This window comes from Triplophysa rosa, linkage group LG7 (genome assembly GCF_024868665.1).
Source record: "Triplophysa rosa linkage group LG7, Trosa_1v2, whole genome shotgun sequence".
In the NCBI taxonomy this organism is placed as follows: domain Eukaryota; kingdom Metazoa; phylum Chordata; class Actinopteri; order Cypriniformes; family Nemacheilidae; genus Triplophysa; species Triplophysa rosa.
The window spans coordinates 7521117-7547925 of NC_079896.1; the positions used below are offsets into that span (position 1 = coordinate 7521117).

At 38.7% G+C, this 26809-nt stretch overlaps 3 protein-coding genes across 11 annotated transcripts in view; 2 read left to right on the top strand and 1 right to left on the bottom strand.

The window, feature by feature from the left end:
* Nucleotides 1-226: 226 nt before the first annotated feature.
* Nucleotides 227-12943, bottom strand: frs3 (fibroblast growth factor receptor substrate 3). 2 transcript variants are annotated; one of them, XM_057337327.1, is made up of 9 exons: nucleotides 12679-12943; nucleotides 10706-10824; nucleotides 10341-10429; nucleotides 9988-10174; nucleotides 9704-9865; nucleotides 8791-8912; nucleotides 7438-8355; nucleotides 5003-5465; nucleotides 227-4790 (listed from the first exon to the last, which is right to left on the bottom strand). In XM_057337327.1, exons 3-8 carry the CDS (start codon nucleotides 10404-10406, stop codon nucleotides 5034-5036), a joined length of 1887 nt encoding a protein of 628 aa, XP_057193310.1. In that variant the 5' UTR covers nucleotides 10407-10429; nucleotides 10706-10824; nucleotides 12679-12943; the 3' UTR covers nucleotides 227-4790; nucleotides 5003-5033. The 2 variants fall into 2 exon arrangements, with proteins under 2 accessions (XP_057193310.1, XP_057193309.1); XM_057337326.1 differs by having other exon boundaries at nucleotides 227-5465.
* On the top strand, nucleotides 8217-19853 carry LOC130556389 (sperm flagellar protein 2-like). 4 transcript variants are annotated; one of them, XM_057337330.1, is made up of 12 exons: nucleotides 8217-8316; nucleotides 9068-9134; nucleotides 14871-14950; nucleotides 15102-15253; nucleotides 15344-15532; nucleotides 16006-16193; nucleotides 16979-17147; nucleotides 17224-17443; nucleotides 17688-17764; nucleotides 17850-17928; nucleotides 18254-18321; nucleotides 19186-19853. In XM_057337330.1, exons 4-11 carry the CDS (start codon nucleotides 15122-15124, stop codon nucleotides 18298-18300), a joined length of 1101 nt encoding a protein of 366 aa, XP_057193313.1. In that variant the 5' UTR covers nucleotides 8217-8316; nucleotides 9068-9134; nucleotides 14871-14950; nucleotides 15102-15121; the 3' UTR covers nucleotides 18301-18321; nucleotides 19186-19853. The 4 variants fall into 4 exon arrangements, with proteins under 4 accessions (XP_057193313.1, XP_057193315.1, XP_057193314.1 ...); XM_057337332.1 differs by lacking the exon at nucleotides 9068-9134 and having other exon boundaries at nucleotides 8224-8316; XM_057337331.1 differs by lacking the exons at nucleotides 8217-8316; nucleotides 9068-9134 and having other exon boundaries at nucleotides 14263-14950.
* Nucleotide 19854: 1 nt separating this feature from the next.
* LOC130556388 (serine/threonine-protein kinase pim-3-like) overlaps nucleotides 19855-26809 on the top strand; it is a 13799-nt gene continuing 6844 nt past the window's right edge. For 2 of the 5 annotated variants that reach the window (XR_008963218.1, XR_008963219.1), the window contains exons 1-11: nucleotides 20154-20286; nucleotides 21201-21368; nucleotides 21470-21555; nucleotides 21840-21887; nucleotides 22189-22564; nucleotides 22737-22889; nucleotides 22978-23079; nucleotides 23284-23373; nucleotides 23532-23617; nucleotides 23937-23988; nucleotides 24398-24484. Coding sequence is in view for 1 of the 5 variants with exons in the window: in XM_057337329.1 (XP_057193312.1) it covers nucleotides 20268-20286; nucleotides 21201-21368; nucleotides 21470-21555; nucleotides 21840-21887; nucleotides 22189-22564; nucleotides 22737-22889; nucleotides 22978-23079; nucleotides 23284-23373; nucleotides 23532-23617; nucleotides 23937-23988; nucleotides 24398-24420 (1203 nt within the window). In the remaining 4 variants the exon portion in view is untranslated. Of the gene's footprint in view, nucleotides 19961-20045; nucleotides 20287-21200; nucleotides 21369-21469; nucleotides 21556-21839; nucleotides 21888-22188; nucleotides 22565-22736; nucleotides 22890-22977; nucleotides 23080-23283; nucleotides 23374-23531; nucleotides 23618-23936; nucleotides 23989-24397; nucleotides 24925-26809 lie in introns of those variants that run through there. The other 3 variants (XR_008963217.1, XR_008963220.1, XM_057337329.1) reach the window with 2 other exon arrangements.

Below are 26809 nucleotides of genomic sequence, written 5' to 3' on the forward strand. Positions count from 1 at the left end.
ATTATTTTATGACCATACCATAGACTGAAAGGTTACGATTTTTGTTAAAAATCCATGTTTTTGCAATCTGTGTTATTGCACCAATCTAAAGTACACCTAAATTGAGACTAGGTCCTTTGCTTGTTTTATAACTTTGGTCAATAAGATTTTGCTGTCCATCTAGTGGACAAAGCAGCAAGTAAGCTCACAAAAAGTTACAGTACACATCTGTCTTTGTTCTCTGTCATTCAGACATGTATCAGAGCAAACACTTCTTTACATTTGCAGTTTTAATGTTGACATTACATTTAATCACATTCATTTTTATTATACAAGCCTTTCTCTTCAAAAGTTTATATGACTGAAATTAACATTCAACATGGGGCATGCCTGCTTTGCATTGTAAGAATGGAGAAGGGTTGCGATCGCAACATCAACAGACTATAGGAGATCTCTGATCCGTTTATAGAGACTGCAATGTCCATAATGGAATGAGTGACCGTCGAGGCGTTTCTACGAATGGCAAAAGTCTGTTGCGCCAACACAAACGAACACAGGAGAAGCTGACCGCATACCCATATATGTTATGTACATACACAGAATTACATACAAGAAAATGTAAATACTGTATATAAAGAAACGTAATCGGAAAAATCTAATTGAAATCGGAATTCTTGAGACGAAACAATAACATTGACACATCTTTTCATCAGGGAGGATAGAAACATTGAGTGTAAATTACCTCATCATCTGAGCATTTTACAAGTCCATCTCTGTGTGGTACATTCATACAGAGAAAAAAAAACAGTTTGAGAGTCAGAGAGTGCGAGGAGCTTGCAGTCTCCGGTATAGAGTCCATGCATGGGCGGCTCTCTTGAACTCCGACACATTTGAGACACATTCACATTAATTTACAGTACATCGCAGTCATTAAGCTTCATCTAAGCTTTATTACGACAATGTGATTCTACCGCCAATACGACAGGTTGTTCAATTTTCAGTTAGGTTACTGCAAAACCCTTTTCAGCTGGAATACCATCTCAGATTTAGATAAAACGTAGGCTATGATTTAGATGAGAGGTGGCATTCCATAAATGAGGTTGCTTTAATGAAAATAAGAAAAAAATTAACCAACAAATGTCATAAGTGCATTTAAACTCTTTGCTGATTTTTTTTAACACAGGGATTTACAGTACTGTATGCGATTGCTCACCCCATTACAATTTCATTGCAGTAAACCTGGGTTTGTAACTCAAATGCATCAAAGGGCTTATCACATTTACCCTGATGATGATGTGTATGGAAGATATAAAAAACATAACAAAACAAGTAAACAAACAAACAAATAAAACAAAAGCATTTACACTCCAAAGCGACCCCACGATCAAAGTCAATACAGGAATCTAGTTAGCTACTGTACCTGTAAAATTCCACTAGAGCTACACATTATTTTAAAAGTGGACGAAAATCACTTATGGCACAATCGAGTTCTATATGATCCCACACGTACAAACAAAACGACTAGATTTTTTTCCCTCTCGAGCCTTCTTGAAATACACAAATAACAATGGCCTGAGAAAGACAATAAACCCACCGCTGATCCAGTCCTTTCTGAATGCACACACAACTGTGACTCGTATCACAGAACACCTTATCGAAGGACACAAACAAGTTTTGATATGAATCCATTAGCTGTTATTGCAAAATGTTTTATCATAGCACAATACCAAAATATAGATGTTAAAAACTAGATTGATCTCTGAAAAGTGTCTAAAAGTGTCCAAATAGTTAATCATCGCATTCTTAAAGTACAATAAGTGTATGTGATTGTGAGTGTAGTATGTTGATTCGATTTGGATTTACTATTTGGCAGCAATATTGTATTGAACTGCAAGGCTCTTCGAATTTACACTGTCATAATGATAATCGACTACAAGATGTAGCGTGTGATCTTTAAGTTTTAACATTTTTAATTAGTCTGTTTTGCATTGAACATTTTGATGATAAAAAAATTAATTGCAATCGTTACTCGTAATATTTTAAGGTAACTGTACCTAATCCTTAAAATATTATCTTTCATTTATGGCTTCTCCCGTAATACTTAAGTCAATATGCAATACATAAATCATTCAGCACATCGTCTCTGAGGCAATTCAAATACTAAAAACAACACATCTAACATTAGATATTTTTAGGTTATTAGTTAGGACTAAGCTAAATTTACTGCTAATATGTGTACAATACTGTACATAAGGCCCACAAAGCCCTGCACTCAGAACAATATGGCTGCCAGTAAGAGTTTGACTTAGGCCTACTGTGCGTATCACAACGCCCAGCAACTACGATTAAATCCCAGTTTTTGGAGGTCCCTATAGTACCATTTTTGAAAATGTATAGCTACATCAGTATTAGGGATGTAACGATTCATCGTGAGCCGGTTGAAAATCGATTACAATATGTGACGATTCAAGTCAGTTGAGACGTTAAATGAATCGCAATACATGTTTTGAACAGCAGGAGTCGCTGTGTTTACTGCAAACTTGGTAAATCGTATCGTGAGATCAGTATCTTGAATCGTTACATCCCTTGTTGATGAGAAATTTTCAGCCATTATGAAGGCAAATGTTACATTTAAACCCCTACCTGTTTATCTACTGTATTCAAAATATACCAATGAAAACCGTGGTAACATTTATGCCTATCTTAACTAATTTGAGATTTTACTGGGAATATATTAACTTTTATGTACTTGTAGACAAAATATTATCAAGCCCTGAAATGATCATGATGTCATTGTGGAGAACAGCTGCATGTACATGTTGCTGATTGTTAGCCCTAAAATTCAATATTTACCAATGGCACATAGTTCAGTGATATAAGCATATATTTTTTTGGCACAATATGTTCAAATAAAAGTATTATTATAAACAAAACTTCACTTTCAAAAATGAGTATAATAATACCAAGGTATATCCATACCACCTTTGGCATCTTTAAAACAACTAATCTAACAACAGGTTACATTGAATTCATATACCAAACAATAAATAAATAAACACATACTGACAGACAGTGAGATATATAAATAATTTTAAATTAAATAAATATGTGTTGCCTTGTGAATCATGGCATGATATATTTAAGATATAAAAAATAATTCACATTCTTACATTTGATTATGGTGCTTTAGTTAGCATTACAAAACATAGAAGTACATAAATACACTTTTGGAGAGAATTCTCATTTTGGGGAGGTAAATGGCAGTTAATGTTAATGTACTTTGACCTCTTTTTTATTTTATTTTTACATGAAGTTTTTTAAGAGTCTTTTTTTCTCTAAATTTAGTCATTTAAAATATCTATTCACTTACTGTTCAATGTAGATATCTGCCTTAAATTGGTATAAAAAATTGCTTTCCCTCAAGAAAGGAGCAAATTTTATGAGTTGTGAAAATCAGTAATACCTGATCATGTCCTAATGGCAAAATAACAACAAAATAAAATAAATATGACTAAAAATGGAGCCAAAGCTTGATAAGATCTACTCATCCTCCATTTCCATGCGTTTTATTTATAGATTTCTCTAACCAAATTCTGAATAATGACTTTAAACTTTATTTTAAACCATGGCTCAGTGACTACATGTGAAATGGGGAGGCTCAGTTACAATTTGAGAAAAATAAGTGCAAACTGAATTAAAGGTATAGTCCACCCAAAAATGAAAATTCATGAATTACTCAACCTCAAGTTGTTCCAAACCTGTATAAATTTCTTTGTTTTGTTGAACACAAAGAAGGATATTTTGGAAAAATGTTAGCAACTGAGATTTCTGGGGCACCATTGACTGACTACCATAGTAGAAAAAAATTAAATGTAAGTCAAAGGTGCCCCAGAACTGTTTGTTTTCCTAAATTCTTTAAATGATCTTCTTTTGTGTCCAAGAGAACAAAAAATGATACTATGTATTTTTTATACTATGGTAGTCAATTGTGCTCCAAAAATCTCAGTTGTTAACATTCTTTCAAATATTGTTCTTTGTGTTTAACCGAAAAAAATAAATGTATAAATGTGTGAAACAACTTGAGGGTGAGTAATTCATGACAGAATTTTTATTTTTGGTTGGAGTATCCCTTTAATTGGATCAGTTCCTGAGGATGGGAGGTCCGTTTCATGTGGCATTCAAATACTGAACAAATGCCTTTCTTTATTTTGTTGCAGTAACACATGATAACATGAGAGACTGTTAGAGTTTTTGATCATGATGAAAAGTTTGATTTTCCAGCGTTTTTCATTAGAGGAAACCTTTGTGTTATCATGTAATTATTTTACATGAGGTAATGAAACATTTAGTGATTTTAGAGCTGTTTTACTCAAATGTCAAAATATACATTAATAAATACTGTCATATGTTACCCTCATGACACTCAAATTACATATAAGTAGATGGGCACCAGTGTCTGTCAAGCCTCAAAAAAAGACACAAATTATAAAATATTTTTATGGAAATTTAGTTTTTATGGGGCTTGACAGCTGTTACGGTATGTTTTAGTTTATTTGTGTGCACTTTTGATATTCTGTTAAAAATATTACTTTTGTCCCCCACAGAAAGAGAAAACAATTATTAAACAACATAATGATGAGTGGATAGAACTGTCAGGTCAACTAATCCTTAAAAAGAATCTATAAAGTTATATTTAAAAATTCTCAAATAAAGGACACTTTGACTTAAAAAATATAGAACCACTACTGTAAACTTGTTTCCTGAATGAAGGGTGGTTTTCCAGTACCCAATTCTTTGGCCCAGACAGCAACCTAAAACCACGGTGATAAGAATCATCTCCATACCCTCCCACGCACAATGTGAAAAAAAATCTAATGCTTGGCTCAATTTCAGTTACTATTTCATTAAGCAGCAATTGGTATGAGTGCGAGAATAAAGTGTAGACAATGAGAAAATAGAGACTCCGCTATAGAGGAAAATACCACCAGAACTCTCTTTCCCCTCATTTTTTCCCGTGTCATACCTGTAACTCTCCCTCTCCGTCCCTTTCCCTCTCACAGAGGCAAGTCGGTGCTGTTGTGGCGGGTTTTCCGTGAGGTTCCGTCATCCCGAGGCAGTGCCTTCTGGAGGTTGGACATGGCTGCTGTTTTCTTCAGGTCGATCACAGCGTAGCATTCTCCACGACGGGGGGGCGGAGCCGCAGCAGCTGCAGCAGACATGCCGCGTTTGAGAGGGGGCGGTCTCTGCGGTATCGGGCCCCCTCCCCCGTGTCCCGAGCAGCCGGAGGGTTCTCCCTCCAGGTCCACCTGTATGTAGTTGAGCTGGCGGGAGGGCGGAGGAGGCGGGTGATGACCGTACTGCTCGCAGGTGCCACTGCCACGTCCCCCTCGCTGACGTCTGAAGTCGAAGTTGAAAACGCGGTTGGCCCTCTCATGTGGGTGAGGGTGGGGTGGGAAAGCATGACGAAGACGGGTAGGAGGCTGTAGCTGTATGAAAGAGAAGTTTACAGGTAAATCTCAGTATTAATACAATCTGTACATAGCTGACCTTTTATGGATACCAACAAAATGCAAAACATGCTACCATTGTACACTGTCAGACAAATGGTCAAAAAAATTACCCAAGCTGTCATTGGGGCTGTACCCTTTAAAAAAGCACACCTTTGTCCTTAAAGATGCATATTAGTACCTTGAAAGTACATACTGTTACCAAATGTATACATTTCTGTACCGTAATGGTATATATTAGGATATTTTAAAGGTAACTTCTAATTTTCAACCATTTTTTCTAACTGTGTATTTTGGACATTTTTATTCGAAATACTACAAAAATTGCATCATGGTATCCATCAAAGTATTTTAGTGTTACCATGTGATAACATCACTACAAACGTCATAATTTTCTGTTAATTTAAATCAAATAAAACATCGGCCTAAATGGTTATAAACTAATAAAAAATCAGAAACTAAATGCTTTTTAGCTACGCCGTAGCATCGACGGGCAATGGCCACTAGGTGTCAGTGTCCACAGGCGTGTTGCTTGTTTGTGTAACCAAGACAAGAGCTGAAGAAGAAGCGGTTCCTTCTGTATGCTGTCATTTTGCAGTGATAAGGGCAAGTAAACAGTCACTTTAGCAGCTTGAGTTTTTAAAGGGGTCATATTGCGCGAATACGTGTTTTTCTGTGTCTTTGGTGTGTTATAAGTTGCCCATGCATGTTTTAGAAACATAAAATTGCAAAAATGTAAGTGTCGGAACAAAAGATGCATTCTATCTAAAAGCGAATGCTCACACAGACCTGCCTGAAACCCCTCGTGTAACCACACCCCCACAAATCTACATCAGTTCGTGATATGATTTGACAAAGACCCCCCCAAATATATGCAAGTAAGGTGGGCGTACCTGTCAGTACAATTGCTTTGGAACCTGATGTTCCAAATATGGTTAGAGGCGTCACATTTCCGTCACACGTTGCCGTATTCGACCAATCACAACGCACTGCTTAACTGGCCAATCATAGCACACTTCGCTTTTCAGAGCGATGAGCTTTGTAAAAAATCTGCGCGTTTCAGAGAGGCGGCAAAGAGGAGATACAAACATGCACATTATGTGGAAAATACAGCGTTTTTGAACCTTAAATTGTGTATACACATTGCATTACATCTAAAACAAACGAAAATATTAGTTTTAGCCATGTCATATGACCCCTTTAGTAATTTATTTAGACAATTCATTTGGAAAGGTGTGTGAGTAAACCCGACGCTATCGCAGAGGTTTTTTTTACCTAAAGGGAGGGGGTTCAAGCAGAGCAATCACAGCGCTTGCGTTCCGCGTCATATTGACGCGCTGTTACATTTTTGGAGAGGTGTGCATGAGGCTACGGCGTAGGTTACGCATATCTGCGTAGGCTACACCGTACCTTCCGCGTGCACAAGACGCACGACTACTGCACTTGAACTAAAATGAATCCTGTAGAAAAAATAAATCAATATAAAAATAACAAAAGCACATAACAAAATAGCTAAAATTCTCACTAACATGAACAGAAAAAAAACTAATTAAAAATATTATTAAATCTACAATAAAACTGAAAACACAACAAAAATGGCTCTGTATTGTACCCCAGAACCCTTCCAGTACTTTTTCAAGTGAACGTTGTAAAGAATTTAGACAAAAAAGTCATTTTTTATATATGTAATATTTTTTATATAAAATTGATTAAAAATGATTTCTAAATATCAGTAAACAAACAGTAAAGTATCGCTGGTTACAAGGTTGAACCTCACACACTTACATTCATTTTTTTAAACTGGATAAGGATTTTTTAATTAAATAAATGTATGAAAGTTGCCACCTCAAAGAGCGATATATAACTTAAAGCTGCGCATAACTATAAAAATGTATATTCCCTATAAAATTTCTTTGAATTTTTGAAGACCTTGAAAATCTCTAATACACACCTGTTCAGTGTTGACGTAGTTCTGCAGAGCGTCACGGTGAATCCCGCCGCCGCCTCCGCTTTCCTGATGATATCCGTTTGGTGTCACAGGCCCTTCGGAATACTCATACTCATCGTATTCCTCCTCCTCTTCCTCCTCGTACTCGTCCTCATCTTCATCTTCATCCTGATCCTCCTCTTCCTCTCGCTGAAGCGCACGGTATTCCCAGACCGGCGGGAGCGACGGCAGGTTCTCGTAGTTAAGTAACGCTGTGCGTCGGTGACCCCCGACACCCATTCCCCGTTCGCAGCCGTATCCCTGCGGGGGCAGCGAGGAAGCGTGCGTGTGCGTAAGCGGGAGAGAGTGCGGATGCATGTGCGTGCGGGAATCGCCCGTGGTGCTGCTGCTGCTACTGGACCCCAGAGACTGGGACTGCGACACGGTGCTCGGGCTCAGCCTCTGTCTGCGTACCCCTCGAAGTCCGTTGATGTTCTCGTATGTTAGCTGGCTTTCCGGGCAGGGCTCCATACTGGGGTGTCGGTGCATTAGATGGTGGCAATGGTGATAAGAGTGCGTGTTGCACATGTGTACGGACGGAGTCTCCTCTCCTTCTGTTTCGGAGCTGACGTCTGGCGCCCGAAGAGGGTGTGCCATGTGACGCTCCCTGTCTCTCTCCATTAAGTGGCGCTGTGCTGGGGTCGGACCCAACATGAACTTCACCTCCTGGGCTCCGGGCTGGAGGAAGACCTGAGGGTCTTTGTGAGGGTCGTCCAGGGGGCAGCAATGCAAGCCGGGCTGGCCTGGGACTCCGCCCCCACGGATAGTGGTGGTGGTTGAGGTTTCGGGGTAGGTGGTGGGCCGCACTTCAGGCAAGGAGTGGACACAGTGACGGCTAGAGAGGTCAGTTTCCATGCCTACGGTATTCACATATGTATGGGTCTGGAAAGAGATGATAACAGTTCATTAGTTAGCTGGTATTTATGATGAGCAGAACACTTACAGTGTGTTATGAACATTTTAACACATGGATAAAGGTGCAACATGGTTTCATAATTTACAAAACAGAAGCTATACAGTCTGTAATTGATAAATATGCACAAAGTTATAATACATAAAAAATTCACATGCAAATTATAAAAATGTGATCAAATACATACACTATGTGGTTACTAGCACTCAAACTTGAGGGTAGCTGACTTCATACATCTATAAACTAAAAATGATCTTGAGAATCTCAGTAAGGTCTAGCATAATATGTTTACAAATGCCAACTGGTATTTTATTTGCCATTTGTTTTAAGCATCCACATACTTTTAGAGCCACTGTATGTGTGTGAATGTTTGCACAAGCAGGTGTGTTTGTGTGTGTGTTTACTTGGTCATCCAGTCCCATGAGGCTGTGTCTGTGGTCATTGGAGAGAGAGGGCTGAGATGAGTCTGCGCTGATTGGGTATCCTGGGTATCCATTAGGAAAACCCTGTATCGGGAATCCAGGGGCTACACACACACATCAAAGCAGACATAAGCAGATGATATTAAGACGCTTTTCACATACGTTTTTAGAATATGTGTCATGTGTACTGTGAATGCAAGATGAGATACAAGTATTTAGTTAGTTTTTAGTCTTAAAAGACATGTCTTTCTTTTTGCAGAACACAAAAGAAGATATTTTGAAGAACGTCGGTAACAAAACAGCACTGGCCCCCATTGAATTCTATGGTATGTACACAAAACCACTGAGACATTTCTCAAAATATCTTCTTTTGTGTTTGACAAAGGAAAGAAAGTCATGCAGGTTTTGGACAACATGAGGTTGAATAAATATTGACAGATTTTTTTTGGGGGGGGTTCTTTAACAGCTTTATTATTTTGCACACATTTTTATGACTTCAAGGTGGTTATGGTAAAACAATGGTGATGGTGAACATTTTACACTTCATACACTTTTCCATATGCGTTCAAATACATTTTGACTTAAACTTTAATGTTGAAAAAATGACCATCAAATCTGTCAACTGTGCATTTTCACAAAGTAATGCTTTACAGCACAAAATAAAGTTAGAAAGGTAGCTGTTTAATACATGGATTGTGAAAATATGTAAATGCAGGTGACCGAGTGTGTGTGAAATGGTACTGGCAAGCAGTTTTTCCACTGAATATAAAGCAATATAGCTCACCTTAAACTGAACTTGTATACCAGTATTTACCATTTGCTAGCTAACTCTAATTCTCAAAATATTCTTCATATTCAAACACTACTATATAAAAAGTATATGCCTGTGACTCACTATTAGGTGTCTGTGGAGTTCGAGGCATGTCCATCTCGGGTGCGTGCCCAGGCCGGGTCATGATCATGGGCTCCTCCACCACATTAATGCTGTTACACTGCATCAACTCCTGCAGAAGGTTAAAGATCTCCTCTGCACGGGAGCACTTGAATGCAAAGATCCCTACCAGAACACATACAAAAAATATAGAAAAGTTAAGTTAGACAGACAGACAGTTGCTAGAGCGTTGTCATTTTTAGGGTGTTCTAGGCACTTGGGATGTTCTGGAGTAAGAACAATCTCACCTTGTCCTGTCTGACAACGGCGACCGCTCTCGAAAGAGAAGAGGTTGGAATCGTAGCCGTAGCGTCGCAGGCAGAGGTATGGCCACCGTATGGCGTCCCGTTTGCGTGTGTGCAGAATGAGCTCCGTCTGCGTGAGCTCCATCGTTCCTGAGCCCAATTCATTTCCCTCATCGTCCACATTAGTTACCTGTCAGGCACAGACCAAATGGCACGGACACAAAAGGTTGACCTCTGCTTTGTCAACGTACAGTATGTATGCATCAAAGTAGCATGGTATACATTAAAGTACCATGGTATGAATATCTCTCTACCATGGTAGCACTGTAGTACTTTTTGTGTCTTGTGAAATGCACCTTGAATTTGTTGGGATGGTTGTCTTGGATAGCGTCTCTGTATAGACAGCTCCAGCAGCTCCCCATAGCTTCAGCAGGCCAGCTGAAACCTTAAACAGGGACAAAAAAAGAACAGATAAACTTAGGGCAAAAACATGAAATATAGTTAATGTTCTTTTGAGATAACCTTTTTACTACAAACAGTTTGAGAAAGCAAAACTCCTGCCTCATAAATTACTTTGCTGATGGTGGTAATTGCATGTAATGGCGATATCTATACAGATTTATTAACACTTTAGTTAGTTAAGCTTTATAATTGTTTAATGTAAAATAAATAGTATAATGCATAAAATGTAAAGAATGACATTATGAATGCACATGCCCACCTGGCCATCAGTGGGAGTGATGTTTGCGTCAATCCCAGAATCCTCTGCTGGGTGTCATGGCGGAAGTGGGTTGTGCTGGTAAGAACATCCAGTCCCAGTGGACAAATGTTTAATTTCTCCTATCAAGCAGAGAAAAGAAAGGATGTCAAATCCTCTGTGTATAATGTCCTCCTTTTTAAAAAATGTTCATTACTGTGGTGCTGTGATTAAAACACGGGAATGAAGTTGCTCTGTGTCCTCAGACTCCCAGTGGATAAATAAAACATAATTACTTTATACTGATAATCTTATTCTCAAGTGGAAATCCATAACTCGTGCCTATATGTGCATAACACAGTTGCTTAATATATTTGACTTCTTGACTTTGACTTCTCTATATGGATATTCTATTGTATACATTTACCTCTGTTTATGAATAGTTTGCAACATTCAATGTACCGTAAGGTATCATTACTATATTAAATCTCAGGGACAAAAATTTCAACAGGTGTCATGGATTATAAAATGATCTTGAATACTGTCACTTTAAATGTCTTTTGACACATTTAGACAATTCTGTGGTTTATTTCTAGCAGGTCCTTGTCAAAATGGGAGTAACTATACACTCAAAATAAAATTATTGAACGGTACTCTCACATTTAGGTCAAAGCCTCGTCACAATAAACACTGAAAGCAAACCTTTAAACACATATATAGGTTGAGCTCAACTGTTAAAATGAAATAAAAACAAAATATCTTGCATAAATAACACTAAAATCATAACATATCATTGCATAAAACACTAAATCACTGCAGTTTTAATCCGACGTGTTTATAGAGAAACATGTCAAAATCTTTACTAATGAATGTGTGAAAACGACAGTTCAGTTAGATTGGGACTGTTTTTGACAGTCATCTCAATGTCAAAAGTTCCTCTTTACGTGTATTCTACTATAATTTCTGAATTCAATCTATTAGTGTCAAAAACATAAAACAAGCATAAGATTATTTTAAGATATAGCATGTAAACATTTATTACTCTTCAATATTCATTAGTTATGACAGGGATGAGCAGTGCTACAGTTAGAAACAAAAGTGAGTCAAATCAAATTGAATGTTTTAACATAGTCTCGCATAACTGCACACAGTAACCATGCATGATTCTAACATAAAAGGGTTGATGGTGGATGATGGCATGTACAGTAAATGTGGGCCATGATTAGAATCACAAACATTTGCATTAGATTTATATGCAAATAATAAATAAAGATTGTAATTCACATAGCCCAGCTAACATTACCAGTTCAAAAGCAAACCATCAACAATTAAACAAACATCTAAGATTAAGATATGTGAATGTTTTATTTTGATTTTTACGTATGGTTCTTTTATCAATGTCCATTTCCAAACGAGCATCATCAACATCAGGCCACACAGTCTCTCTTGCTCTGGTTCACTGCCCCATACAGCAGTTTCTGAATCTGCAAACCACCTGAAGTGTCATACAGTATGACGAATGAATGAAAAATCTTATTTTGGTCTTTGCTTTATGCAATAGGCTAAACGAGAATCGTACGTCCAAATGTCGTATCGGACAACGGTGTGACAAATATGTCAGGTGGATGTAAAGCATCTCTGGAACTTGAATGTCTTGCAGCGCATAAACGCTACGATTCATTGGCAAAACAGCGTAAACGCAGCATAAATATTTGACAGAAAAACTAAGTATACAACTCGAACCAGTGAATCCAAACCAGCCATCGAGCACAAACTCACTCGCGGCGTACAAGGAGATGGCTCGCTATGTATGATACAGCCTTTGTATCATCGTTAGTGTAACAGTGACGGTTTGCAGCTGGATGCTAGTGCATCAAACACATCACATGAACTGAAGAGATGAATGAGAACAGGACCCGCTCGTGTTCGCGCTGTACCAGCAGCATCAAAACACGTTTAGGTTACTGCAGAACAATTCGGCTGCGGTTGCTACTCACATGTTTGGCAACGATTGCGATACGAGACGGATCAAGGATGCGAACAGCAGTCCACGGCGGATGCTACACCGTGCGATTTGGCGGTCGGCGCGGTGGTCGATTTTCACGCGCACGGTTGTGACAAGACTAAGAAAAAATGAATTGCGTGAAAATATGACAATAAAGATAATTGTTTTCCCCCCGTAACGCCCCCTTGCTGCGGCACGGGCCTCCCTTTGACATTTCCCGACCACCAGGGTGAGAGTTCAGGCAGACAACGAGGGCTGCTGGAGCGACAAGAAGGTAGAATCTGCTGGAGGACCAGAAGATGAGGTGTGAATGTGTTTGAGCATCACACGATGACGTGCTGCCAGCAGCTCTATTTAAAACCAACTTGCTGCGATTTAAGACAGACGAGTCGTGTGCTTAGGTCGCTATGAGAAACGTCTCAAACAGGTGATTTATAGAAATTGACTTAATGTGTTTGGCTACTTGATTCTAAATGAACTGTCCAAGGGAATAGTGGTGAGAAATTAAGAATTTGGCTCTGTCAATCCTCAAAATTCAGTGTCATTGTAAAGAAAGCATTTGTCTGTCCATTAATTTGCCATTAAAATTACATTTATAAGAAGGTACTATTTATGTTATACAACAACAGAAAAGTTATAACCAATAACCGAAAGTAGGAAATAGGTTTTCCCAATGTGTGGTAACATGAACACTAACCAAAGTGATAACATCTTTCCTTAGGAAAATGAAACATGGTTGTAAGTAGGGTTGGATATCGAAACACATTTTATTTTGTTCATAAATATGGCTATTCTTAGGACTAGCTGTACTTTGTCTATGTGTTTTGGGTGGTTGTTTGCTGATCTTTTTAAGTCTTCCATCGAGGAGGAGAAGCAGCTGTTGATGCTCACAACCAACTAACTTTCTACTATCTGACCAGAGATGACATAAATTAATGACATAAATAGACATAAAGGATTAGGAGAGCCTCTCCCATGGGGACCAGAATTTGTAGGTTCTGGCATGTCCGTGGTAGCGACATCACTAGACCGAACATGGGTATTAAACCTCACATTGGTCTAAAATGGGGGAAGTTCACCTTACTTTAAATATATCCTTTTGTGTGGTTTTGACAAATATAAATCAATTATTATTCAGCATTATTTTATTTTAAATTGATGATTTAAGGATGATTAAGACTAACCTTTTCTGATTATGATATCAACTACAGAACGAGAGAATAATTCATGGTTTAAACTCACATTTTTGTACATCGTATTACTGAAAACTTATTATAGGCTACCGTGCCTTTTGTATTGCATTAGGCTATGTTGCAAAAATACTTGTTAATTTGAACTTCGCAGCATTCCGTTATATTTTTTCATTAAGGTTCTGTAAATCTGCACTGAACAAGCCTGAACAATTGGCTTTTATTTGTTTTCATATGACATTTTAAATTTAGCTTAATCTTGCTGGGCTTTAGCCTACCTTGCGTTCTTGTGCCTCTTCGTTTTTCTGCATTTACCAATAAAAATGATAAATTAAAAAGTTTGTTCTAAAATTGACGCCTTTGTCATTTGCAAAAGGCAACAATATATGCTACAGAATAATAACCAAAAAAGAGAGATTATTTAGGCCTATTTGGCAGTAAATAAAGGAAGGCAGTAATAATAACAATTTGCGCTATTTAGCCACCTAAAAACACCGCAAGGAAATATCTTTCACCGTGATCAACTCTATTTTCACGACAAAAAAAATGCACATAACATTACATCGCAGTATATTAGGTCACATGTCTTTACGGGATGTGTGAACGCACGCACAGATTCCAGAAAATCACTGGCAGTGCGAATGAAGAAAATCTAAGGATCCCGGGACAAATTCCTGGACAGATTTTCCGTGTATATTTCAGGATCTGTGTGTGAAAAGGGCTAGATTGATCTTTAACTCCGGTACACATGCAGTAATATTAGTAGGAATGTTGTTCATACACTCAAAAGTTGACTATAGTAAAAGTGTAGTGCACATGCAGTGATTATCATGTGTTTCACTACAACTACTGTAATGACGCTGTGGTGACTGAACCGTGATCAAGAGAATGATGATGATGAGTGCTGGATGTGAAATTTCTTTGTGTGGTTTCAGTGGACATCATTGAAAGTGTTGTTGAGTGAGCACATTGTGAAAGGAATTCTGATTTTCAGCTCGTCCGGCGTGATATCGCTCAGTTTGAGAAGAACCAGAAGAGCATCTCTCATGCCGGAGACGGAGCTTTACTCTCCAGGTGTGTGTTTCTGAAGCGCAGGAGACCCGTTTCTGTCTGGACCATATCAGCACCATCACATGTGTGTGTGTGTGTGTGTGTGCGCGTGTTTGTGTGTGTGTGTGTGTGTGTGTGTGCGTGTGTGTGTGTGTGTGTGTGTGTGTCTTTACAGCGGTCATGTGATGAGCGCACATGACAGGGAACAGAGAATACATGGAGAACATCCGTCTGCGTCTGGAGGAAGACTCGACTGCACGAGAGCAGAGAGAGATGCGCAGACGTCGAGCTCTCGTAGAACAACTGCGAGCACAGCAGACTCGACAGGTCACCACAGAATCACACTTATTTGTTCATTCTGATCAAATCATGTTCTTAATACAAGTCTTAAGGAAGATGCTGACTTGTTTGTTTCAGGAGGAGATACGAGAGCAGCAGATGGTGAAGAGATTGATGCGTCAGACGCAACAGGAGAAGCGAATCGCCGTCCAGCTGATGCAGATCAAAGGACAGAAGGAAATCCTGCGACAGAACCGCATCTTCCAGGAGAGACTGAACCAGGAGCGACGCCTTCAGGATTTCCAAGAGGCTCTGGACAGAGAAGCAGTGAGAAAACAACCACACGAACCGCTCGCCATGGGGTTTTTATATTAATGCAACAAGACAAATACAAATTCAACATACAATAAAACAAACAGCAAGATGGGTTACATAAAACGATAAAAGAAAGTACAAATAAATACAAATACACATGTATTGCCTATATACGAATATACACAAACATGCATGCTATACAATCTTGCAGAGTTTCTTATGGATTTTAAATACATATCAAGATCTTTCAAAAAATAATACATTTACATTTTATTAAAATAAAACTTAGCAAGAAAAAGTATTAATTATAAACGGTTTATAAAAAAGGTCTACTGTCATGGAATCACCAAGTAGCATCACTTTTTGACTTACAGAAAAATCTAAGCATACTTTTTTGCTAACAAAGTTTGAAAAGTCAACCTTGCGCGTGATGTAGCTGATGAAGAGAGCATTTTGAGTGGAGGTGAGTGACGTGTGTTCTTCAGGTTCTGCTGCGAGTGGAGCGTCTGGAGCGCAGCGATGAGATTCACGTGGAACGCCAGCTACACAAGCGACTCGCCGCCGAACGCGCTCAAGCTCGATATCGCAAACACTTCCACATCTGTAGAGGGATTCTGGGACAGATTGTGGATCTGAGCACCAAAGTCGGAGAATATCGACTCCTCACAGACAAGTATTGTTCACACGCGTGTTAGAAAAGAAGAAATGAAAGGCATGGGCCGGTATGAGATTTTGACGGCATGATAACCTTTAGCGAAAGTGTCACGGTTTCACAGTACTGCTATTACAACACTAAATAAAAACAACTTTTCAACTGGACACAAATACATTTTATTTTTAACCAACATTCATAGAACATATATGTCAGGTAAAAATAAAGCCTTAAAATGATCATACTCTTTCAAAAAATTTATTTTTGTCATAGCCCATATATTAGGCCTAAACATCCAACATTACATGACTTAATTATGTATTTTTGTGTAAACACCGCTCATACCTTAGAAACGGTATCACAGAACATTTTAGGGGTTTTGAAACCTTGACTCTTTCAAACCTCGGTATACCTTGAAACCGGTATTCGGCCCATGCCTAGTAGTGAGTTGTGAAAAGGTGTGTTTAGAGCATCATCATCACCCATCACACAATAAACCAGTGACAAACCATCAAGATTCTCTCATGTGAGTGCGAGTCTTTCTTCAGTGGAACACGAAAGAAGATATTTTGAGAAATGTCTCAGTTGTTTTGTGTTCATACTGTGGTAGTCAATGGAGTTCAGTGTTGTTTGATGATCAACATTCTCCTAAATATCTTCTGTTGTGTTCTGAAGAAGAAAGACACTCACACAGGTTTGACACGACATGAGGATGAAGAAATGCTGAAATCTTCCCTGAGAAGTAGTGTTAAAAGCAAGAGCGATATTTTGATTGTAAATGATAGTGTGTGTTTTGTTGTGGTCAGTTTGATCCTGATGAAGGTGATGAAGGAATGGATGGAGATGTTTCTCAGTGGGAATCCTCTGTATGAAGTGGCCAGCGTGGAGCCGCTTCCCGCAGAACCCACAGCAGAACAGATCATTGAACTTCAGAAACTTCAGATGCTCAATGATCGAGACTATGAGCAGTATGTGGTGAGTTGATAAGCGTCATATCAGACATCCAGATCTTTCGATTGGATTTAGTTGTGGACGTGTGTGTGTGTGTCAGGGTATGACGGGTGAATGGGTTTGGAGTGAAGAGGGAGAAGATGGAGCGTCTCGTCTGAATGATGATATTCTGGATCATGTGGTGAAGCGTCTGAAGAACATGATTCAGATTCCCATCAGCTGCTCTCCCTCACCTGTGTTCCCTCGCTTTACCATCAGAGCGTGTGTGCTGGGAAAAACACACACGGGCAAAACCAGCTGCCTTACCACCATCACCAACGGTAACATCGTCATCATCGCCATCATCATATAAACTCTACTGTGATGAAGATGATAGAGTTTTAGTCTGTTAGCTTTGAAGTCAACTATGATTGTGTGCTTCTAAAAATCCTCATCTGTAACCAGATCACATTGAAGACACATCTCACGCTCACAAAACGATTGTCTAGATGTGCAGAATGAGAACAAAAACACTTTCATATTTTAATGAAGTTTTTCATCTATTTCTTGATTTGTGTGAATAAGTTCTTGGTGTCCGTGTGCTTTCGGCCGGCGCTTTGATTCAGGACGTCCTAACAGCCCATCAGCAGGAAAAACAAACCGTGAGTGAAAGTCAGATGAGGTCACAGGTCAACATTTACTTGTGTTATTTTAAGTTGATAAAGGTTTCTGTGTTTGTTGCAAAAGAGCTGGGAGAGATCTCCAGCTGAGGGTCTCGAGACGCCTCCGAGAGATCAACAAGAGATCTCCTCACCTCTCAACTCTGGTTTGTGAAAAACATCTTTTTTTAAACTTTTTATGTATGAATATATTCTAATGTCAATAATGACACATTTGCAAAAGCATATGTGATTTATATCAGTCATGTCTGTTTATGTTTATTTACATAAACATGTTGGAGGGTCCTAAATCAAAAATTTAAATCACTCAACGGGGTAGAGTTTTTATGTTGTTTTTTCTGTTTAAATGGAGTACATTGATCTATAATATGGATTTCATAAAGAAAAGGTTAGAAAAGTGAGTGAACTTCTTTTAGCGGTGACGTCACTTGCTTTATAAATATGGTGACGGTGACATTCTTCTCACACCAGGACCCCCCGCTCATGATCCCGACGCATCAGGACCCGTTCAAGAATGAGAGGACACAGAAGATGGGAAAGTAAAGCAGCTGATCCTATGAAGAACACATTTCTTCTGTAGTGTTTGATGATGTCATGATGATGATGTGATGTGTTTGTCAGCGGTGAAAACTCACTCACTCCCTCCCTCATGTTTGTGTTTGTTGATCCGCTGCGGTGTGTGATTGTGAGTTTGTGTTGTGTGGTGTAGGAATGTTCCTGCTGACAGCGGTCAATATCAAAAGTATATTTCAGGCAGAAACATGAGAATGTAATAAAGTCAAGAGTGTAGATGTGCATTGATTGTAGCAGATGAAGGCAGTAGTTTGTGCAACTGATAGATGAATGAAGCAGCAGCTGATGTGTGTCTCTTCTCCCCCAGTAACATCTGCATTCGCTCTGTTTCTGAACACCTATCAAACTCTGGCATGACCTTTGACATTTTGTGAAAGTGTTTCTCTCTCACATCTTTAAATTGATCACAATGAAGGAGAAAGTGTGTCTCTGTCTCCACCTCACCAGTGTCACAGTGTGCACAGACTCGTTCTTCCTTTGGAAGCCATGTTTGTCTGTGTCTGCCTCTCTCTACGGCCAGACTGTGATCACTGAGTCTGAGTCTGTTTCACATCTCCAACAGTGTAGAGATCATCTGACAGATTGTATTTTCTGTTTAGGGTCCGATAGCATTCTAGTTTACTTTGGTTTTTACTTTCCTTTTCCCAATGATCTAAATATGACTTTTGACTTTGATCATTTGGTTTATTCTGATTTGGTTCTGTTCGGTTGTGCCGGTGTGAAGTTTCAGATTGAATCTCTCTCTCTCTCTCTCTCTCTCTCTCTCTCTCTCTCCCTCCCTCCCTCTCTCTCTCTCCTCTCTTCATTCACACGTGTTTGTGTTGTTACAGGAGCTCCTCCTCCTCCATCTCTTGAGCCCAGTCCTCAACTGGCAGCGGAGGAGAACCCTGAGGAGGTGAAGAGGAGAGCCACGAGGAGACGAATCCGTCAGGAGTACATAGCCTCTCTCAAACATGAAGGTTCAGGGTGCTTTTGAGCGTGGTCGTCAGGGTGTTGCGATGCGGTTGCTAAGGTGTTGTGTTGTGTGAAGATGCGTCTGGATGTGCTGAAGTCACACGCTGTGAGAACGTTGTGCAGCCTGCAGCGGAACACACAAGAGCTCTACACGAACACGCAGGAGTGGATGGAGACACGTTACCTGTCGGAGATGAGCAGGTCTGAGCAGGATTCATCTGAAAGGCTTGTGTTTTCAGTGTGTTTTCAGTGTCGAGCAGCTGACAGAGTTGGTTCGGCGGCACATCGAGAACGGCCTTCAGATCCGTCACGAGCTGGTGTTACACGCTGCTGATTTCTGTGTGGACGGAGACACGTGTGTGTTGGCCAGCGCCATGCCCACTCCCCCCCCCCCCATCTGTGTCCGGGGGGGGGGGGTGATAATAACATACATCCAAACTGTGTTTACAGACATTTTCAATTTGTTATGACAGTGTGAATTGTTGCAAAGCAGATTTACAGGAAACGTATTTGAGAGAACAGTATGCACAAAATAAAAAATACTGAAATAAAACTAAATATGTTTATATAGTAATATATTGCAAATAAAACAAGCTCAATGCGCAGCGACGTTACCAGGGTTACCAACTGTCACGACAAGCCTTCATGCGGGTAAAGTAATTCCACATCAAATATCAAACGTGAACCAAAAACATCATAACTTGAAAACCATAAACATAAATACTTCGTTTTACAGTGTCTATGAAGAAAACGGCTTTAAGCACACGTTCGAAGCGCTGATAACATCTCGTTATGACGTCATCGCAGAGGCTATATAAAGACGAGCCGCGCTTCGGATCTTCAGTTGTTCTGTGACCATCGCAGCGTTCTTGACGAGATCGTTTGAGCGCTGACTGAAGTCGACAATATTAATTTGTTAACTTCGATCATCACAGCAAATCTCGACGCTGAGGACACGATGAATCGCAGTCTGCCAGGTTCGTTACTAATTATTAACTTTCATAAAGCTTTGATAATATTTAAGACCGTTTGGGTCGTGTGAGTTCGGAAAATGTTTGGCTTTTTAAAAAACATTAAGTGTAACTGCCGCGCATTTAACATTAGCGCAATATGCTAACTTTATACCGGTTACATTGAAAGTAAAATGGACATTTTAACACGTGTAAATCCATTTAATTTTAAAACATCGATGGCCAAACTGCTTCTGTGTCGTGTTGCGCTATTTTGTTAAGAAATGCACAATATTATCCCAAATAATCCCAGGTGCGCGTGGCCTTTTTGTTACCGTTCTTATTACGTGTCCATTTTTATCTAGTTATTGTTTGTAAAGCAAAAATACAAACACGCAGAGGATTTATTTGCTTTTAATCCCTTCATGTGTGAATTATGTCAGCCTCTGTCAGTTTTTCCACGTGTTGTTTATGCCCTTAAAACAATTGCCCGGTTTCACAGACCAGGTTTAAAACTAGTCCCAGACTAAAATTCATGTTTGACCTGTCTTACCTGAAAATAACTTGCCATGACATATCTTAAAACATCTCCGTGCCATTGTTCTGTCTCGAGATGCACACCAGTCATGTTTTTTTATAAAAGTGCCTAAAATATCCCAATTCTACTAAGGTCTAACTTTAGTCCCCGCTTAAGTTGAGCCTTGTCTGTGAAACCGGGCCAAGATGTTTTTCCAAATATATATTTTCAGTTGAGTCGAGCTTATTTTAATGGTTTCAACCACCCGTAAATAAATAATGACCCAATGCATTATAATCAACTGTCAACATTTAGCTTGTTTGTCAATTTGTTGAATTCAACTTTGTAAACTAACTAAGGCTGTAAATGATCGTCATGCCTTTATTTGGATGTTTAGTGATAGTGTTTTTCTCTCTCTGTTTAGAAGAGCAACCGACGCGGAGAGGCATATGTGCCTTCTTCAGAAGGAAGCTGCAGGCGTTTAGAGGCCCTGCGAGCAACGGAGGGCAGCGTCGTCTGGATGACCCGCTGCCCGGTGAGCCAGTCGTGGCCGAACCTCAGCCTGAGGTGGATTTAACCGGCCCGACTAAAGGTGAGTCCACTTTTAATGATACGTTGTCATTGTATTTATAGGATTCATTTTGGACAATTAGCATTGTGTATATTTCTATTTTTCTTTTGTGTGTTTTTCAGTGCCACTTGAGTCCATGTATGACTTGCATGGGAAGAAGCTGCAGGACGGCTTTCTTGTGGCTACTCGGAGATCCGACGGCCAAGAAGTAAGTTTAATTTTCCTAGCAGTGTACACACTGAATAAAGCATGTTGAAAAAACATTGATTAATATTGAAATGTGACTTGATCAAAATGCTATGAATATGAAAATATTATTTAAGGATTTCTTGCGTTTGTTGAGGTGCTGATTCGGCGCGCTGCTATGAATGTTTATATATGTCATGTGTGCGGTGTGAGCTGGTGATGTACTGGTAGAGATTTGATAAATGTGCGCAAGTTTAAGTTTCATTAATTTACAAATCAAATGCTTGATACCTTTTCTCTTCGCAGGTCTTGCTCAATGTTTTTCCCAGGAAGCCGAAGCACAAGATTTTTTGTGTAAGTTGAAAAGACTGCACAAAATTCAAAGAAATGTGATTTACGGGGGTCCAAAAGGAAAACCTGGACATGAAAACGAAGCTTTTCGTTTGTGAAAATACATAGTAATGCAATGCTTGTCATAATTATGAAGGACGAGTGTTTATTAGTAACACATTCAAATACAAAATCTTTTCAATTCGAAGCACGTGTAAAGTATATTTTTATTAGTTAGACTTTTGCACCCCGCTGTATCTTAATACAAATACTTCATAGAAATGAAAGATTGTCAGCTAACCATTTTTGTTCATCATTTCTCTAGCCTGGGTTCTGGAGTGGAGTTGACAAGAGAGTGGCCTGGAATGTGCTGCTCTCACGACGAGAGAGAAGCCAGCATGTGCAACAGCTGCATCGCTGGTTCGAGGGACCAAAAAAAATGGTCCTGGTGTATGAAAATCTCTCCACAACCTTGGAGAAATACGTCAAGAAGAGCGGTGGTAAACTGTGTGAAGCCGAGGCTCGGGGCCTAGTCAAACAGGCGGCTGAGGGAGTTAAACACTCCCTGGACCACGGGGTATTTCACGAGACGGTCTTCGACACGAACTTCTTCATAGAAGAGAAGACCAAAATGCTGAAATTAAGCCTCTCTGGCGAGGTGAAGCGCATCCCCAGCGTCCATGAAATCAGCCAATTCAAGGGTAAGCGTGCGCACATCCGTTCAGAAAGCTTATTGTTGCAACAATAACACGATGCTGGAATTTACTGTGGGTTGGGTGCCATGACACGTCCAATAGATATTCTCCAATCCAATAAGACACCGATATCTCGCTGTTGGGCTAAACCGTGAAAATCTCTTAACTATGTTAACAGGACGAGCCACGGTCCTTGAAAACATGGAGACAGACAGATGCTACGCAGAATTTACAGCTGTTTGGCATCTCGGCGAACTGGCATATGAGATGATTCATGGACACGAGACAAAAATAGGGAAAGCACCAAAGCTGGACTCCAGTTTATCCAGAGGTGAGAAACACACACAACAACATTAGTGTGCCACACGAAGAGAACATGAGATGCATAACTGATGCACTTTCTGTAAATTCTCTCTCAGAATGCCGTGACTTCATCAGGAAGTGCTTGAAGAATGATAAACTGGACAGAATCAGTCTGGAGGAATTGATGGCACATGAGTGGATAAACGGAGTCGAGGAAGGTAAAGAAATATTGGCAGTGTAATATACAGTTGAACGTTGAACATCTGAAACCATGAACGTGAAACGCCAAGAAGTCTTGTCATTCGTGACCCTGTCTGTGTAATCCAGCCTAAAGTCTTAATAACGTAATGAGATCGAGAGCATCGAAGTTTGATTTCAAGCATTCATTTCCATGTGATTTCAATCTGTGACATGGTTTGCAGGCCCATCAGACCCAGACGTGTCTGAGCCCGTCCCAGGTCCATTTCATGTGGGACACACGGCTGAGGTCGAGTTACCTGGGCCAACTACAGGTGAGGCCACTTTCAGTGATGCATCGTCATTTTATTTTTATTTCTTTGATTTTAATAAACTGTTAGACAAACGTGACCCTGCCTGTCGAACCCCAGCTAATGTCACAGTTATTGGAATTCATTTAGTATATGAACATTTTCCTTTTGTGTGTTTTTAGCGCCACTTGATTCCATGAATCAAGGAAATGAAAAGCAGCTGTTCGAAGGAGCGTTCATGATGACTCAAAAATCTGCTGGCAGAAAAGTGAGTAATTTTTCACATGCTTTATAACCTATAGATCGACGTAGACTGGATAAAGCAAAAAAAAATTCATATTGAAACGTGACTTAAATGCTATGAAAGATGAAAATATTTGTTTGTTTCTTGCTATATTTAGTATTTCTTGCATTTGTTGAGGTGCGGATTCTGAGCACTGCTATGAATGTTTATACATTGAGTTGATGTACTAGAAGAGGTCCTGTTAAACAAATGTTGTCATTCAGCACAAATGTATACGATATACACAAGTGTAAGTTTAAGGTTCATCCATTTACAAATGCTTACGGACCTTTTCTCTTTGCAGGTCATCATGAAAGTTCTGACCCAGGATGCTGAAGGAGCGACGCATTCTTTGTGTAAGTCGAAAAGATTTGACAAGATTTAAATAAATGTCATCTACAGTGGGGTCCAAATAGCACCAAACCTGGACATGAAAATTAAGCTTTTAGTTTGTAAAAATATATTGTTTTGAAAATTTATCTAATGTCATAATTATAAAGGACAAGTGGTTATTAGTAACATAAATATTTCTGGAATAACACATATATTGCACACACATTTTAAACAAGAAACATTTTGTAATTAATGCATTTTTAGCTCAAATTGATATATTGATACAATTGATCAGTCTCTATTAAGTTAGAAGGATTAGAAATAGTCTTTTTATTGGTCGTTTCAGACTTTTGGACCCCACCGTGTCGTAATACAAATGCTTCATAGATCAGCTTTTGTAGTCCGCTAACCATTTGTTGAACATTTCTCTAGCCTGGGTTCAGGAGGACTGTTGACGTTCGACAGATAAATCTGTTGAGACAGAAAGAGGCATCCTGAGGAAGAGGTAACGTAAGTTAAGTAAGAAAAGGCAAGTCTTTGGTAATTCTCTGTTAAGGGAAAAAACATTAGAAATAGTACTTTATATCTTGTAGTATTTTATTAGCCTGCATTTAAAAAGCATGTAGTATATATTAGTATGTACAGAAGTAAATGTAAATTATCTATTAAGATAAGAAACATTATAATTAGTATTTTATAGTATTTTTATTAGTCTGCATTTAAAAAAGCATGTAGTATGTAGTAGTATGTAAGAAGTAAATGTAAATTCTCTATTAAGATAAGAAACATTAGAAATAGTATTTTATATTATTTTATTAGTCTGCATTTAAAAAAGCATGTAGTATGTAGTAGTATGTAAGAAGTAAATGTAAATTCTCTATTAAGATAAGAAACATTAGAAATAGTATGTTATAGTATTTTATTAGTCTGCATTTAAAAAAGCATGTAGTATGTAGTAGTATGTACAGAAACAAGTGTAAATGTAAATTCTCTATTAAGATAAGAAACATAAAAATACTATAAAATACTATTTCTAATTAGTTTTCTCAGAATTTCTGTCACTGCGGTTTTCACTGCCTGCATTTAAAAATGTAGTATGTACAGAAGCGAATCGAATTTTGTAGTAGTAGGATGTAGTATGTACAGAAGCAAACCGAATAAAGTCTCAAGATGCTGTAGTTATGCTGTGTTCACACCAAACGTGAAGCATTGTGTTCCTCGCTTTGTTACTCGCGGCATTAGTTCATTTTATTTGCGTGAGTGACTTGAAAAATTGCGACGTTGAGTGTCTTAATGCGAGTTCGCGTCTATGAGCATCTTTTTATTGACTTCGTATGTAATTTACTCTCGCCAAACGCTTGATTCGTGTTTGGTGTGAACACAGCATTAACGCTCTACATCCGGATGTGTCAAAACAGTAGGTTTAAATGCACAGTCTTGTGCAAAAACTGCTCGGCACAGGTAGTCTTTTGCCCATTATCCCGATTTCGCATTGCATGTAAACGCCTTTACTGGTTTTCTCTCAGTTTTGTTTATGTCTGACAGCGTAATCGTAAAAGTACGTCCAAACGGAAGTAACAGTAAAATAACGCTCAAGTCCGCTGTCAAATCATGCAGTTAATGTAGAAATGAAAAAAACTATTGTTGTATTTGCAGGTACTGCGGACATAAGTACATAAGAGATATAAAAATACAGCTTCTGAACGATTTCCCACAGCAATTTTAATTACTAGACAGACTATCGATGGTGACGTCAATGCACATGAGAAACCTGACAAGTCTCAGATTTCCACAGGATATTCTTTTGTTTAATGTTCCTGTTATATTCTTGTGGTACTTTGTGGTTTTACGGTCATATTTCTGCAGTGTTTATCACAGGATATTCTTTTGTTTAATGTTCCTGTTATATTCTTGTGGTACTTTGTGGTTTTACGGTCATATTTCTGCAGTGTTTATCACAGGATATTCTTTTGTTTAATATTCCTGTTATATTCTTGTGGTACTTTGTGGTTTTACGGTCATATTTCTGCAGTGTTTATCACAGGATATTCTTTTGTTTAATATTCCTGTTATATTCTTGTGGTACTTTGTGGTTTTACGGTCATATTTCTGCAGTGTTTATCACAGGATATTCTTTTGTTTAATATTCCTGTTATATTCTTGTGGTACTTTGTGGTTTTACGGTCATATTTCTGCAGTGTTTATCACAGGATATTCTTTTGTTTAATATTCCTGTTATATTCTTGTGGTACTTTGTGGTTTTACGGTCATATTTCTGCAGTGTTTATCACAGGATATTCTTTTGTTTAATATTCCTGTTATATTCTTGTGGTACTTTGTGGTTTTACGGTCATATTTCTGCAGTGTTTATCACAGGATATTCTTTTGTTTAATATTCCTGTTATATTCTTGTGGTACTTTGTGGTTTTACGGTCATATTTCTGCAGTGTTTATCACAGGATATTCTTTTGTTTAATATTCCTGTTATATTCTTGTGGTACTTTGTGGTTTTACGGTCATATTTCTGCAGTGTTTATCACAGGATATTCTTTTGTTTAATATTCCTGTTATATTCTTGTGGTACTTTGTGGTTTTACGGTCATATTTCTGCAGTGTTTATCACAGGATATTCTTTTGTTTAATATTCCTGTTATATTCTTGTGGTACTTTGTGGTTTTACGGTCATATTTCTGCAGTGTTTATCACAGGATATTCTTTTGTTTAATATTCCTGTTATATTCTTGTGGTACTTTGTGGTTTTACGGTCATATTTCTGCAGTGTTTATCACAGGATATTCTTTTGTTTAATATTCCTGTTATATTCTTGTGGTACTTTGTGGTTTT

Bases quoted from the DNA above. Each gene is read 5' to 3' on its own strand.
- frs3 (XM_057337327.1), bottom strand. From the start codon at position 10,406: ATGGGGAGCTGCTGGAGCTGTCTATACAGAGACGCTATCCAAGACAAC. The intron at 9,866-9,987 runs GTGAGATTGTTC...GTGTTCTGGTAG, and splicing joins CCGTTGTCAGACAGGACAAG to GGATCTTTGCATTCAAGTGC. The intron at 8,356-8,790 runs GTAAACACACAC...ATCTCTTTCCAG, and splicing joins TCATGGGACTGGATGACCAA to ACCCATACATATGTGAATAC.
- LOC130556389 (XM_057337330.1), top strand. From the start codon at position 15,122: ATGACAGGGAACAGAGAATACATGGAGAACATCCGTCTGCGTCTGGAG. The intron at 17,444-17,687 runs GTAACATCGTCA...TGTGTGAATAAG, and splicing joins CCTTACCACCATCACCAACG to TTCTTGGTGTCCGTGTGCTT. The intron at 17,765-17,849 runs GTGAGTGAAAGT...TTGTTGCAAAAG, and splicing joins ATCAGCAGGAAAAACAAACC to AGCTGGGAGAGATCTCCAGC.